We start from the raw sequence: 15,979 nt of genomic DNA, 5'->3' as shown, positions 1-15,979 counted from the left end.
TTGATGACCGAATTGACTCTTCTTGTAAGATTGATTTATGTCCACCTAGTGTTGAAACCATTGTGTTGAATGAAAGTACATTATCTTGTGAAATTTGTGTTGATCAACTTATGTGTGAAAATAGCCCACCACTTGAGGACGTGTATGATGTGATTAATGAACCTCAAGTGTGTGATGATGTTGAAAATGTTGATCAAAGGAATAGGAGTGAACCCGTGAGCTTACCCTTTGACTCTAATACTTGCTTGGATCATAGAGATAATCATGTGCTTAAGACATCTTAAAAACTTGATAATGAACTTTTAGAGAGTGAACTTACTTGTTCCAAATCTGCCCGTGGGATAGATCATGCTCTCTTTAGGTATAATGTCTTGTTTGAAGATGATATAAACACTCCTAATGAACCTAGTGGTGAAAATGATGGTATAGCTTGCTTTGGAAGCTAGAGCCGATATGCTAATCCACTATGGTGTGACAACATTCCTCCTAAAGATGGAAATCTCTTTTTGAAAGATGAGAGGACTCTTAAGGGTAAGGAATGTGTAGTCCTTGAAAACCCGAGGGCAAAGGTGTCATTGACTCCTTGGGGTAACGTTCCTAAATGTCCATCCTTGTTTGACACACTTGTGCCTAAATTACATGAATTTCAACTTGTGGATGCCAAGTTGTCTAGTTGTTTGAAGGAAAGAATGTGTATGTGTTTAACTGCTTATTCTTCACCTGTGAATTCCTTTGCACGTGATTCTTTCCTATACTACCTCTTTGCCTATGATGATGTCCATGCTAGTTTTGGATTTGTTTTATGTCGAGGTAGGAAGTTTGTTGGTCTGTCCATGTGTGTGTGTGATAATGCTATATGGATTTTATGGACTTTAGAAACAATCGAAACACCCCCCTTGGTGTTGTCTTTTGACGAGATAAAGAAGCAATGGTGTCTTATGGCTTATAAGATGAAGGAAGTTCTACCTTGTGGATTATTTGATGCCATTGGGACCTATGTAGTTTCTTTATCTCTTGGTAATTCCCATAACCAAATCCTTTGTGCACCTTTTATTGGGCTTTTAATATTTAATTCAAAGAATCCTTGGTTATATTACAAATATGTGCAACCTTGGCATGTTGAGATGATTTATTGTGCTAACCCTAACCCTCATGCCATGAGGAGTTTGTATTTGTTTTCCCTCTCTCCGTTTTTGCAAGGTTTGGATTCGAGGTCAAATCTTTTTCAAGAAGGGGAGGATGATACGAGAATAATGGCAACCTTAGCTTTCGCCGACATCATTCAAAGTTACTATGTGAAGAATCAAGCTTTGGTCGCATGGAGGGCACGGGATTATACTTGGAGGGGACGTTTTGAGCCTACCATTGATCAAACCCGAGTGTGGAAGATTGCTTGGAGAATTGAAGACTTAACCACCTTTGTTGGTTCACGGTTTTGGTTCCCTTTATTAAGGGCATTTTGGTCACTAATCTTTGTCCAAGAGACACTCCATGACCATCCCTCCTCATTAAGGGCATTAGAGTCATTTTGTGTTCATTTTGTAATAGATTATAAATAGGCTCCTTTAGTCTTATTTTCATTAGTTTATGAAAGATAAAATATTGAAACACTTAAAATCCTCTCTCTTGAGAGTAGACCAACTTAGTGTAGTTCTAGTATAGGGCTTGGAAAAGCTAACATTGTTCTTTGCTTGAAAACGGTGGATCTTGAGGTGAGTTGATTCCCTTGGCGGTCACCGTAAGCGTGTAGTTTTGATTATTACATTCATTAGGGGTTTTTGAGTTTAATACACTCTTTAGTTCTTAATCTTGTAATAATCTTGGTCTCACTATCTATCTTTTACTTGTGTTGTTGTTACCTTGTGTAGTGGACTGTTTTGGGTCATTTATTGAATCCGAAGCTTGTGTTATTGTTGTTGATATTGTTCATCACGTTTTATAGCTGTTTTGGTGTTGAAATACACCCTTGTATCTTGTATTCTTGTTGTTGGTAGCGAATCCGAGTGTGGTCTCCATCTTGGTCCTCAAATCCTTAAGATTAGTGGACTGATTTGGAGTGTGATTTCGTGTTTCCATTGTCATTCCCGTATCATTTAGGAAACCATCTTGAAATGTGAAATAAAAATGAGAAAATATCTTCTTGTTGGCACATATAGCAACTGGGTCACAATATTCATTGAGTCCGCAAGAAACTCTTACTTGTTCAAAGTACCACTATATTTATGTCAAGCTCAAAGACATTGTACATCGATTGCACCAGAGTTTAAATGGACGAGATTTTCTAAATATTGTTAGATTTCGGATACCAACAAAACTTAATAGACCGAAAAAGATACGTGCTAAGCTTGAAGATGCCTCATTACCTTTTTCTAGTTTAAAATAAAGTAAAAAGCTGAAGAAGCCCTCTATTTCATACTGATGGTGATCTTTGCTATTCATAGAAACTCGATAAGAAATGACCTCGTCTGCAGAATGTTACCTTCTAATCAAAATCTCTATTCCGACAGCAGAAAACTCTCCAAGTTTAGAAGGAAAAAACTCAAATATTCCAAAGAACCGCTGCTATATCTCCTTTAGGAAGAACTATTGAAACTAAAAACAAACATGAGAAAATAGCTTCTTCGTAGATTTTCAACGCTGCATATCAAATAGTGGTAGCCTAGAATGTCTAATTGTCCCTGCTACCTAAGCACTAAATATAGCACTTAATCCAGCGAAAAGACATTGCTTCTGCAAGCTAGTGTACTGTACCAATATTTTTACCACGGCTTCTTCTTTGGTACTTTATCCAAGTCTTCATCTTCATATGTCAATGAGCAACTGAATTAATTCATGTGCATCAAATCATCAAGTTCTTTAAGAGATCAAGACAGCTACATCTACTAACCATAACCTTTTGAATATAAGTAATCCTAACACCTAATATTCTGCAAAACTAAATGAGCAACCTAAATTAAATATACCCTATCTTAGTATTTTCCTTCAGAATCAAAAAAGTTGGTGTCCAGTCGCTAATACACGTAAAGTAAGATAGCAGCTACGGTTTTGTATCCCAATAACTAAAGCTACTAACCGAGATTTCCTTCCTCTGGATCCACCAGACACTTAGATACTCAGCTATCATAAATGTGTCTCAATGTCTTGTCATGGCTATAATATCTAGAGTTGGTAAAACAAGCTAGCTTGGTCTCTCATAGCCTAGATATACAAGATTGCAACAAGGTCTTGAATCAGTCGTCCAATAATGTGGCAGAATTTGTCAACGTTAAACTAGCTAGATACAAGAACAAAACTGATATCTGATATCTCTTCGCAATGTACCTAAAGGCTACTGTTTCATTCCCCAATAGATTCACAATGAAACATATTTCTTCCTTGTTGAACTCTGAATTTACTTACTCAATGCATTTCAGATTATGTGTTAGGGACAAAGTGAGAAATTCAATCCATAAGAAAACATAGAGATCAGAAAAGTTCAACAGATTTTCAAATGTGAACTCACCTGCATACATTCGCACAGTGTTAACCCTGGCAACCTCCTTAGCCAATGCCGGTAGCTCCTGTCCCAGTACCTTCCCTGATCCTCCATCTAGGCAAACAAAGGACAATTATATATTTTTTTTGAAATTGCACATAAAAGTAAAGCAATAAATAACAAATTGGCAAGTCTATGAGATATCAGGTTCAAATTCCAACAGAGACAAAAACATTACTCCCTCCATTCCTTTTTAATTGCTCCCCTTGTTTTCCATGAGTCAATTTGACTAGTTTCAACGCAAAATTAGATTAGATTAATTTGATTTTCTAAAACTGAAACTTAGATGTTCAAAAACTACACGAAAAGTAGTATAAATTACAATTTTCCTTTTTCCAATTTGATTAAGAAATGCAACTTAAAATGTTTGTCAAAATTTATAGTGTTCGACCCTAAAAATGAAAAGGGAGCAATTAAAAAGGAATAGAGGGAGTAGTTGATTTCTTCTCATCTGTCTGGTCCCAACACTACAGTTATAAATAAAAAAATGGCAGGTGTACCTGATGAAGAAGAGCAAGAAGCTAAGTGAAGATCTCCTAATTTGGCATCAATATCACTGAGAAGAGCACCAGTTTTCTCCGAACGGGAATCGTGATTGATCAAATAGTTCCGGAGCTGTGCATTGAGATCCGAAAGGTTTTGATCGAGTACATGACACTGATTTCGGAGCTCCGAAAGAAGAACCGGAGCCTGTTCAAGGTCTTCTTTCGCATTAATCTTCGCGTTTAGGAAAGAAACGACGGAGGCGGAGAGAGATGATGGCGGAGGTAAATTTCGAATTTTCTGATCCATTTATTAATGCATTCGGATGTATAATTAATTAAAAAAAAGGAATCAAAATTGCAATGTAAAGTGCAGTGCAGTTAACGGCTTTGAGACTTGGAATACATGGAATTGAAATGTGAAACAGCACCAACAGGCAAGCCCCTATAACCAAAAAAGTTGAAGTCAACTGGAACACAGCTAGGGAAGAAGATGCTTTGCTGATTATTTCGGTGGATCGGAGAGGGTTTTGGTTTTGACTTTTTGCGGAATTAATTAATTCTGATTTGGCCGCTGAAATGGGAATTTAACATAAGGGCAACTTCGTCATTATATTTGTTCTAAACAAAAAAAAAAACTTTGATAAATGATACATATATATCGTTCGTCATACTTTTAGTACAAATACACTCCTGCTGTTAATAATTTGGTACAAATATACCGTCCTAACTAACAGCATGTCACGTGTCACGATCCTAGCCATTTACCCATTTTTATACTGAAAAGGTACAAATATACGCCTGAACTTTGATAAATGGTACATATATACCCTTCGTCATACTTTGGATACAAATATACCCCTACCGTTAATGATTTGGTACATATGGGCCCTCTTAACTAACGGCATGCCACGTGTCATGATCCTAGCCATTTACCCATTTTTATTTATCTTACCCTCCAATAATTAATCCACTATAATTAAAAATCCACTACCCGACCCATTACATTCCAACCCGACCCGATCCAAATTGAAGCTTCTAAGAGACGCGTTTATGCCAAAAGCTTCTGAGCCTCAAAATTGAACGGCGGATTGATGCAAATGGCAGCGACGAACCAAATCTGAAGGCATTTTAACCCTACAAATGCGTATCTTACCACTAAACTGATATCCCTAATAAATTTCGACCATTCTTTGCATAAAGTCATCCGCATTTTCCTCCTGATGCAACGGACATTCTACTTTTTTTCATTAGAATCTTGAAGTTCAATTACACCTGAAGTCTTTGGCATATACTCTCGCACAAAGTCAACTAATATAATCTGCAAATTGTGATGAGTTTTGAAGTATGCATCAAGAAGAATGAAAGATTAATATGCATGAGTATGAATATATTGACATACAGAATAGTTTACAGAGAAAAAAAATTGACACATTCAATTTAACCTCACCAGAATCTGATTTCTTACTACGTTATAACCTCCAAGAGTCATCATGAAGTAAGAATTTTCTCGCATAAATATTTTGGCAGCATTTGTTGCCCTGTTTGCTTCTGCAGCTCTTAGAAGCTTTAGGCGTACACGCGTGAAGCTTCAATTTGGATCAGTTAGGATGGATTAATTATTTGGGAATAAAATAAATAAAAATGAATAAATTGCTAGGATCGCGACACGTGGCACGCCGTTAATGAGAAGGTATATATGTACCAAATCATTAACAGTAGGGGTATATTTGTACCTAAAGTATAACTGGGGTATATATGTATCATTTATCATAGTTCGGGGATATATTTGTACCTTTTTCGTAAATAAAATGGATAAATTATTAGGATCGCGACACGTGGCACGCCGTTAATGAGAAGGATATATATGTACCAAATCATTAACGGCGGGAGTATATTTGTACCTAAAGTATAACGGAGGGTATATATATACCATTTATCAAAGTTCAAGGGTATATTTATACCTTTTTCGAAAAAAGAATAATCCTTGCTTGATTGGACTGCCTTAGTTAAAATAATTTTGAAGTCGAAATAAATTTTAGGTACTATAAAATAGTGTTTGATTAAAATTTATAAAAAAAAAAATTAAATTTATTTTAAGCTAAAAAAACAAAAGGGCAAAGGCTCAAATATGAACTATTGAAAATGGCTATCTGTTTCATTCGTTATAAGTTTGGTTTATCTATGTCAAACTTAAAATATTTGAATCTTTTCCCAAAACGAAAAATATAAAGTCCATCCAAATAGATTGTAGTCTATTTTCCTTGCCGTATGGTATAAAATTATATACTACTCCATCCGTTTTAAAAAGAATGATCTGTTTTTCTTTTAGTTTGTTTAAAAAAGCATTACCCCTTTCCTTTTTTTTTTTGCAACTATTTAATTTTAACTTTTTTCATGATATGTTTAAGATCACAAGATTGAAGGATTTTTTGGTATATTTAGCATATCTTTAATTTAAAATTAGAAGATTCAAAAATCTTCTTTATTTTATTAAATTTCGTGTCAATTCACATTAGATCATTCTTTTTTAAAGGGAGAGAGTAATACTTCAATATATAAAAGTATTATCAAAAATAAAAGGGAACTTGCATATATAATGTACGCATAGAAGAAAGCTGCGAGAAAAGCCATTGCGATATTGAAAATGGGATGTCATATCTTTCGATGTCACTTCTTTGCACTATGATATTCTTCTATTTTCATGTAACAGCGAAATATTTTCTTGCATTCCTCTCACTATGATATTCTTTTATTTTTGATGAAACATTAAAATAACATCTTGCAAAAATGTAAAATAAAATCATGTATAATAGACTTTGTGATTTGATCTTTTGACCTTTTTCAAACCCATGAATAGCATAGCGAGCAGTCTAGTGGCTTATTGACTATCTAAATCGAGTCTTGCCTCATATTTCTCATTTTCATAATTTTTCACTCATATTTTTTTCCTGTTTATTGCTATTTTTTTTTTAGCGTTGCCCACTTCTTTTTTAACAAACATAACATAAAAAGAAATTGTTTTGGATCTCGATATTTGCTTTAGGTAAAGCTAACACTTCATATTAAATTTCCTTTTCTTTTATTTGGTTTAGTTTAGTGAATTCTGGTCAATGGTAGAAAATCTACTATGACTTGGAATGATATGCAAGAACCGACACTAGTGACATTTGATTATCTCTATTGATAATCCCTTAGAAGTAGTAGGACATTTAGGGGTCGTTTGGTAGGACGGATAAAAAAATAATTCCGCAATAAAATTTGAGATTAACTTCATCCCATGTTTGATATAAAGTATTACTTAATTTCTGAACAATTTTATCCCACCATTTGTACTAAAATGGTGGGATTACTATCCCATGTGAAGGGAAGGATAAAATAATTCCATGGAATATCCCAGATATCCTTACTTATCTCATCCAGTGTACCAAACGACCTCTCAGCGTAAAGCAAAAATTTTGAATTTTCCAGAATTCGTCCATGAATCCAAGCGCAGTGTTAAAGTTGCACACATTATTGTAGGCCTGTTTCTGAAAACTTTCCCAGCGTCACTGTTGGAACTGACTGCACAAAGATTTTCAACCTTACCCTGCTTGGAAAAAAAAGTTAAAATGGGTAGGGACACCTACTGTGGGAGACCCCCAAAATAAAAGGTACTCTAACAAACAAAATGGGATCTCTGATAGTTAACAGAATGGTACTTTGAACGACAAAAATCTGTACCCACCATGCTTCACAGTCTTCAGGATTATAGAGGACGTGATTTTGCAGAGATTGTTCTTTCCAAACAAATATGGTGTTCGAGTTAGCCTGCACACATCTCGTCTAATATAACAAAATATATATGATATCTACCATCATCCCACCAATGCAAGTGCTTGTCCACCAAAACTTGGACAAATGAGGAAATACTATCTTGTGCTTTCGATGCTGTCATCTATTGATAAAGAAAGAGAACCACAGAAATACTCGACCTACTATAGTAGCACAGAAAATACATGATAGACACCTCTACCATGAAAGCGGGACAGAAATCAAAGGTTCATGTGACATTATAGCATATAAATACCCATCAACAACAGCGCCATTCGTAGGGATACCTTTTTGGGACAGAAGTGAAAAAACACTGTGGCATTTCGCGGGCAGCATGAGACTAAGTAACTAATAAGAATACATGATAGACACCTCTACCCAAAAAACATTATATTGCATGCATAAAATGCTGGAAAGACGGAGAAAATACAATGCATAAGCACAAACGAACAGTTTCATGGAAGAACGAAAAACTAAAATATAAATGAAATTTAAATTATCAATTTACAACGCTGTTCCGCTTATGTTTTCAGTCCTATTTTTCAAATCTTCATGGCAAACTAGAACCTTACCTCTGTTTCAACTTATTGCTGTATGTCACTTCTACACATCATGAATTTTTCACGTTAACCAATTGACAAAGATACAAATTGGCAGCAAAAGATCAAACGTAAGCAAGTGAGTTTGAGAATCTAAATGCAGAGAGGAGATCATACAGATTTCGGTCCTCCTATCCAAACTAAGACACCTTAGCAACCCATCACTGCACAATTATAGACAAAACTTCCTGAATGTTTTCTCCCCAACAAATTCCAATTTGGTTCGCCTTCTGTAGGTTCCCAAGAATTAATCTCAATGAATCGCCCATTTAATGACCTAGGTCCTCCAATAACTATGAGCTGATCTCCACATGCCCTAAATGCTAGCCCCCAACCATTCATAGAGGTCGCCTGCTCGGGCAATCTTCCTATAGTAATCCATAAGTTTCTTCTCTTATCATACTTCCAAACTTCATTTTCAGCATAATAAGCAGCATATAACTCATTCTTTACAACTGCTAAGAGTGGAGGTGCCTGAGCTATTGCAGGAGCATCATTAGCTCCAGCTCCTCTGTTACGTGCTGGGAACATATCAGGTACCAGAGCCCAAGACCTTGCTTTGAAATCATACACTTCGCCACAAGTAAGTACATTTGAATTGCCAACACCAACCCCACCAATTATATAGAACTTCCCATCCATGAATACTCCAGAACACAATTTTCTTGGTTCATGCATGCTCGGCAGAGCCTCCCATGTTCCTGTTTCAGAATTATAAAGCTCTGCAGAGCTTAGTACATTGCCCCTTGAGTCACAACCGCCTGCTACGATTGCAATTTCCCCAAGACTTCCAGAGCCGAAGAGGCACCTAGGTGTATTTGTCTTCATCCCAGATGACCATGAGTTGGTCACGATGCTGTATTTGTAGATAACATGGGACTCAATTTCCTTTCCAAAGACAAGAAGTTCAGTACCAACCGCCAGCGATTCCTTGTCAGAACACATGAAGCAATTATTTGATGTCATTGCTGGCAAATGCATCCACCTACAGCGAATGGGATCAAAAGCTTCCCACTCAAGAAGGTTGCACGAGAAATAAACCCAATGTTCTACAATACCCATCTGTCTCCTGAGCTTATACAGTTCTCCACTCTGAATTAAAGACCTAAAGCTCCGGTTCAAAGAAGCAATTGACCCATAATCTGACCTTGAGCAACGAACCAGGCAATTTACTGAAAGGTCTCGCCCAATTTGGTGGATTAAAGAGCTTGAATCAGAGCGAGTGCCACTATCATGCTGCTTATCTGAGTGTTCCTCTTGACAGAGTGAAAGATTATGAAGGCACCTCGCAGCTTCCTCCTTCTCTTGGGCATCAAGCAGCTTGGATGACTTTCTCCAACCAATGTCTGCTACATCCTCCAAAGGGCGCTTTCCCTTCGACTGTTCAATGACATGGAAAGCATAGTATATCCATTTGCTCGCTTGCTCGCACACGCAAGGCAAATCCCTTGAAACATGATTCGATCCCTCCAACATGATGCTTGATATGCACAGTGGTTACTGGTCAGAAAATCACACCTAACCTACAAAAGCAAAGCCAATAACATGTCCTTAAGAAATCATGCCAAATAATCAGATCAGAATTTTAATTTTATAGATATTCCAGTAAGAATACCACATCTACAAGAACATCATCTTCAACAGAGTGCAAACGTTAACTAACACAACAGTAAGCTTTGCTGTCTCCAAGTGCCAGACAAAGCAAACATATAGTATTCCTACAGATCTATAAAAAGAGTTCAACATAAAAGCATGGAGGTCAAATCAAAAGATTTATGGTCCTTCTTACAAAGACAGGTGAAAGTCAGACACAAAATTGTTAAGCGTAAACAATTTTTAATGAGCTAAAACATCGCTATTGGAGTACTGGTCATCTAAAATTTTAAGTATAACTGAAAGGAATGATACTACAAAAAGGAAGGGCAGAGAAACAGCAGGTTTTTACTCCTTCAGGACATGTAATTAAGGGGATTCTGTGGGAAGAGAAAAGGGTAAAAGGATTACCACCATTGACAAGTTTGGATTCATTAGGAAAGAAAGAACAAAAAAGCATAACCACCTTTCACAAGTTCTCTTGTTGTGCAAACACTTGTAATCGCTACAACCAGTTTTTTATGGGAAATGTTTCCAAACATGTGACGCAAGATGCTTCCATGGGAATCCTTTCGCTACTTTGGCAATTATATCCTCACCAAACAAAACCAATTAATTTTTGTCCTCCTCCTCATTTTCCTCTTTTTTTCCTCAATGTAACAACTACTTCACGCATTGGATTGTCCACAGTTTGGATTCAGGCAACATATATCCTCCATGACTCAGAAGTATTTAACTCAACAATTCACAATGCAAGCACATAACACAGAAAAGATGATGTCTTTATCAACATAATTTTATGAATTAAAACTTTCTCTAGCTAATCACTTCCCACTTTGCAGTTTGTGCAAGTACTTGAAAGTTCTCACAACTTACAAATAAATGATAAACTTCATTTGATTTTCTTGCAAGTTGCAAGTAAACTATTCAAGCCAATTGATTAGCCACCTGCTGCCTCCAAACAATTTTAAAGAATCATCAATAAAGCAACAATTTTTAGAACACAAAATTACTTAAAAAAATCCCCCTGCTGCCTCCAAACAATTTTAAAGAATCATCAATAAAGCAACAATTTTTAGAACACAAAATTACTTTAAAAAAATCCTCCTGCTGCCTCCAATCAATTTTAAAGAATCACCAAGAAAGCAACAATCTTTAGAACACAAAATTACTAAAAAAATCCTTACTTTGAAAGTTGTGAACAATGATTATATCGTCCGTAAATTTGAATTAAACAGCTGATAACCTGAGCACTTTTTCCCCTTCACTTTCGAAAAGAAAACTAGATTTTTTAATAAATTTAACTTGAAATCTCAAACAAAGAAGGGTTTAAAAGTGGCATCAGCAAGTTAATTCTTTTTTTTTCTTGAATAGACTAATTTTAACACACCGTCACCTCACACCAACAACAGGTACCAATAACTTTGTGGTAAAAAAATTTGTCTTCCCTGTGTCATATCTATAGATGACGAATCTTTTAACTCCAAGATAAATTACTTGAGGCAAATTATCCTTATCCTGATAGAAAGTTTCACAGTTACAACAGAAAAAAAAATTAAAAAAAATCATCTTACTCAATTGAAAAAAGAAAAAAAAAAAACAACAAATGATTCTACCTAGAAAACACCAAATAGACCTAATAGCAATCATATAGAATCACCCGAATTTCTGCTTTTTCAAGGGTCATATCAAGTGGAACATTTTAACAATCACAAATGAAAAAACTGACAGATAAAACATCAAAAATCAGAGCACAGAAAATTCAACATGATACTAATAATGGAAAGTGAAGATAAAGGAACTTACAGATTTTTATGGAAAAGGAAGGGTGGAGAGGAGTGAATGAATTGGTTAGAAAGGCATGAATGAAAGTAACAATAAATGTTAAAGGAGGTTAGAGAGCACTTGTATTTATCTAAGTTTCAGTGGATGAGTGTTGTTGGTTTTAGGTTTGTTTGTCTATATACATTTTTAAGGCCCCTTTCCACTTCCAATCTCACACACAGACAGCTGTTCTCTTTCTCTCTCTCTTTTATTCAAAACATGTCTGAGAGAGAGAGAGACTGTGAAGTTAGAAAGGAAGAGGGATTGATAATTGCTGCTGCTGGATTGATTATTAATAAATAATAGCAATAGCTGATATTATTTTTATTATTATATTATTATTACTTCATTCATTTTTACTCGGCATTTCTTTTTATTTATCATAATATTTTTTTTTAGAATCAAATTATATCAATTTTAATTATTATTTTAAAATATATTTTCTCATTATATTCATATGAGAAAATTGTAACTCAGGAGTATATTACTTTTGTATACTCCCGTTTTTAAACATTCAAATATTAATATTAAATTAATTTAATTTAATTTTAAAAATTAATTAAATTAGCTCTCAAAAAATAAAATGTGATAATTAAAAAAAAGTGCATGTAGTAATAACAATACAATGGGCAGCCTGAATGCACTTAAATTACTAAACCACACAATTATATGAAATTTTATCCAGCATTTTTGTAAGTAAATATTTTCATTTAGCATGAATTCAAAACCTCCCACTATATCCAGGCTTTAAGAAAAGGCAAATATTAAGCACCTATTGCGTACGCTCAAGGACAGCTCTATCCTTATTGAAAAAACGCGACCGTCTTAGGCTTCGAATTTAAGGGATCTCATTTTATTTTTTAGTAATAATAAATTATAGATTTTTCTAAAGGATTTAAATATTATTTGTAGAAAAGTAAATTTTTTATATAAAAAGGAATAATTCGAATAAATTTGATTTATCTAAAATACTATGTCACAAAAAAAGATTGAACGCAACAAACTTTATAAAAAAAAAAAAGGTTAATTTTTACGTAAAAATTTAAGATCTTTATTTAATTTTCGCCTTGGATCTTTAATGCACTTGAGCCGTCCTGCGCTCTTACTTAATATTTTTGCAAAAAACATTATCACGATTTAAATTTGTGATTTCTTAATCAGGTAATAACAATTTTAATATAATATTATGTACTATTATGTAATTATGAACTAATACTAATAAAAACAAGAATGATTCGACCTTTAACGGAAAAGAGGTGGTGGCGGTGGTTGGGACCAGAAACGGCGGAGCGAGAAAGTGACAACGGACGTTTGTGGCACGTGTAAATTTTGTTCGCATGCGTAACGCTCTTTGCCTTTTTCCACAGGACCCCGTTTGGAATTATTGTTACAAAACTGCTTATTTGATAAGCACTTTTATAAAATGACTTTTCAAAAAAGTTTTTTTTTTTTTAAAGTTTGTATTTGATAAATTTATTTGAAAAGTATTTTTGATAATTAAATTGTGTTTGAATAATCTTTTTCAAGAAGTGTTTTTTGAGACAAATGATCAAAAAGGACATCTATCAATAGACTTTTATTACTAGAATCTTTTTTTAATATATTTTTATTGTGTCAAAATTTACTACAAATAATCAGTCACCATATTCATATATACTATTCCGACTACCAGTTTTAACACGTAATTACCAGAAACCGCAGCACGCAGGAGCACCGGTGACATCTAAACTTTCACATCTTAACTTTAATATATAGTCATTACATATAGTTTGGTTTTCTATATTATTTTATTTCTGTTCCTAGCTTTTGTTTCTGTTTCTTGTTTCTGTTTCTTATTTTCTATTTGTTGTGTGTTTGTTCTAGCTACTTAGAGGATCAGTGCGCTTTGTGTGTGCCTTCCTTTACTGTTTTTGTACCGTTGCTTTGTTCATTTTGTGCGTTGGTTTGGGGCTTTATTTAGGTTTTGAGTGGTGGCTGGAGGGATCAATGGTGGATTAGGGTCAAGTCTGAGAGGGTGGGGGGTGGGGACTGTTTTGGGAGGGGGTGAGAAGGGAAGGAATGGGGTAGGTGTGGGGTATAGGTCGGGCGTTAGGGCGGGTTCGGTGAAGGGTGTTAGAGGTGGGCGAGAGACAAGAGAGGATAGGTTGAGGGTAGGGTCCTTGAATATTGGGACCCTTCAGGGTAAGTCCGTAGAGCTGGTGAAAATTCTTAAGAAAAGAAATATTAATATTGCGTGTGCGTAAGAGACTAAGCGGGTGGGATCTAAGGCTAGGGATATGGATGGGTACAAGCTGTAGTACTCAGGGAGTGATAGGCGTCGGAACGGAGTGGGTATCTTAGTGGATGAGGAGCTTAGAGGGCAGATGGTGGAGGTTAAGAGGATCAGTGATAGGCTGATGAAGATTAAGGTGGTCTTTAGGGGTTTTCATTGCACCTGTATAGTGTGTATGCGCCGCAGGTGGGCTTAGATGAGGAGGCAAAAACGAATTTTTGGGAGGACTTGGACGAAGTGGTGAGAAGCGTGCCTAGCTCAGAGAAGATTGCCATAGCAGAGGACTTCAATGGCCGTATTGGGGTCTTATCGGGAGGTTATAGCGATGTAAATGGAGGTTATGGTTTCAGTGACAGAAACGGTGATGGAGCTGCTATGTTGGATTTTGCGAGGGCCTTTGGGCTAGTTGTAGTGAATTCGAGTTTTTCGAAGAAGGAGGATCACCTAATTACCTTTCGAAGCGCGATAGCCAAGACCCAGATTGACTTTCTGCTGCTTAGATAAAGTCATTCCGAGTGAGCATCTTTCGACCCAGCACAGGCTTCTAGTGTTGGACTTGTCTATCAAAAAGTGCAAGAAGAGAAGGGCCGGGGAGTGTCGTCCTAGAATTAAGTGGAGGGGCTTGACGTCGGTTATTGTTTTGGAGATAGGGGAAAAGATGGCGGGATTATGGGTGTGCAGGGAGGACGTGGATACTATATGGGATAAGGCTGTCAACTGCATCATGGAGACTGCTAGAGAAGTGTTGGGTGTATCGAGGGGTCGGTCAGGACGTCATAAGGGGGACTGGTGGTGGAATGAAGAAGTTAAGAAGAAAGTAGAGTTTAAGAATGAGGTGTATGTTAAGTTGATTGAGAGTAAAGATAAAGAAGAGAAGCGGTTGAATAGGGAGGTCTACAAAGTAGGAAGAAAGGAGGCTAAGTTAGCAATTACGGTTGCTAAGTCGGCAGCGTTCGAGAGCTTGTATGCGGGGTTAGAGAATAAAGATGGGAAAAAGAGGTTGTATAGGCTTGATAAGGCTAGGGAGCGAAAGGGTCGTGACCTCGATCAAGTGAAGTGCATCAAGTGAGAGGATGACAGTGTTTTGGTGAAGGGTGTTCACATTAAGAAGAGATGGCAGAAATACTTTCATAAACTTTTGAACGAGGAGGGGGATAGAGGCATTGAGTTAGGGGAGCTAGCTCACTCGGAGGAGAGCCATGATTTCAGTTACTGTCGGCGTTTTAAGGTTGAGGAGGTCAGAGAGGCTATTCGTAGGATGCGGAGGGGTGGGCGACGGGGCCTGACGAGATCCCGGTGGATTTTTGGAAGTATGCTGGTGAGGTAGGTTTAAGGTGGTTGACTATTTTGTTTAACGGTATTTTCAAGACTACGAAAATGCCTGAGGCTTGGAGATGGAGTACATTGATTCCACTGTATAAAAACAAGGGTGACATTGAGAGTTGCAACAACTATAGAGGTATTAAGACGTCGAGTCACACTATAAGGATTTGAGAGAGAGTGGTTGAGCGGAGGTTGAGGAAGGTCGTGTCCGTTTCAGTGAATCAGTTTGGATTTATGCTTGGTCGTTCGACGACAGAGGCAATCCACCTGATGAGGTGATTGGTGGGCAGTATAGAGAAAGGAAGAGTTATTTGCATATGGCGTTCATCGACCTAGAAAAGGGTATGATAAAGTCTCGAGGGAGATTCTTTGGAGATGCTTGAAGGTGAGAGGGATTCCGGTGGTGTACATCAGAGCTATTAAGGACATGTACGATGGAGGGAGGACCCGTGTGAGGACGGCGGGAGGAGACTCGAAGCATTTTTCGGTAGAGATAGGGTTGCACCAAGTATCGACTCTTAGTCTGTTCTTATTTGCA

At 36.5% G+C, this 15,979-nt stretch overlaps 2 protein-coding genes across 4 annotated transcripts in view; both read right to left on the bottom strand.

The window, feature by feature from the left end:
• The window catches only part of LOC107862522 (RINT1-like protein MAG2), a 14,968-nt gene extending 10,368 nt beyond the window's left edge, over positions 1-4,600 (bottom strand). Inside the window, exons 1-2 of the mRNA XM_016708126.2 lie at positions 4,036-4,600; positions 3,503-3,589 (exon numbers count right to left, since the gene is read on the bottom strand). Coding sequence (XP_016563612.2) covers positions 3,503-3,589; positions 4,036-4,327 — 379 coding nt within the window. The 5' untranslated portion in view covers positions 4,328-4,600. The remainder of the gene's footprint in view (positions 1-3,502; positions 3,590-4,035) is intronic.
• Positions 4,601-8,288: 3,688 nt separating this feature from the next.
• Positions 8,289-12,129, bottom strand: LOC107862521 (F-box/kelch-repeat protein At1g74510). 3 transcript variants are annotated; one of them, XM_016708125.2, is made up of 2 exons: positions 11,829-12,129; positions 8,289-9,952 (listed from the first exon to the last, which is right to left on the bottom strand). In XM_016708125.2, exon 2 carries the CDS (start codon positions 9,903-9,905, stop codon positions 8,580-8,582), a length of 1,326 nt encoding a protein of 441 aa, XP_016563611.1. In that variant the 5' UTR covers positions 9,906-9,952; positions 11,829-12,129; the 3' UTR covers positions 8,289-8,579. The 3 variants fall into 3 exon arrangements, with proteins under 3 accessions (XP_016563611.1, XP_047265734.1, XP_047265735.1); XM_047409778.1 differs by lacking the exon at positions 11,829-12,129 and adding an exon at positions 10,489-11,679; XM_047409779.1 differs by lacking the exon at positions 11,829-12,129 and adding an exon at positions 10,899-11,517.
• Between the last annotated feature and the right edge of the window lie 3,850 nt (positions 12,130-15,979).

This window comes from Capsicum annuum, chromosome 3 (assembly GCF_002878395.1).
Source record: "Capsicum annuum cultivar UCD-10X-F1 chromosome 3, UCD10Xv1.1, whole genome shotgun sequence".
Lineage (NCBI taxonomy): Eukaryota > Viridiplantae > Streptophyta > Magnoliopsida > Solanales > Solanaceae > Capsicum > Capsicum annuum.
The sequence above is the reverse complement of the archived record's forward strand: the minus strand, read 5'-3'. Positions and strand labels throughout refer to the sequence as shown.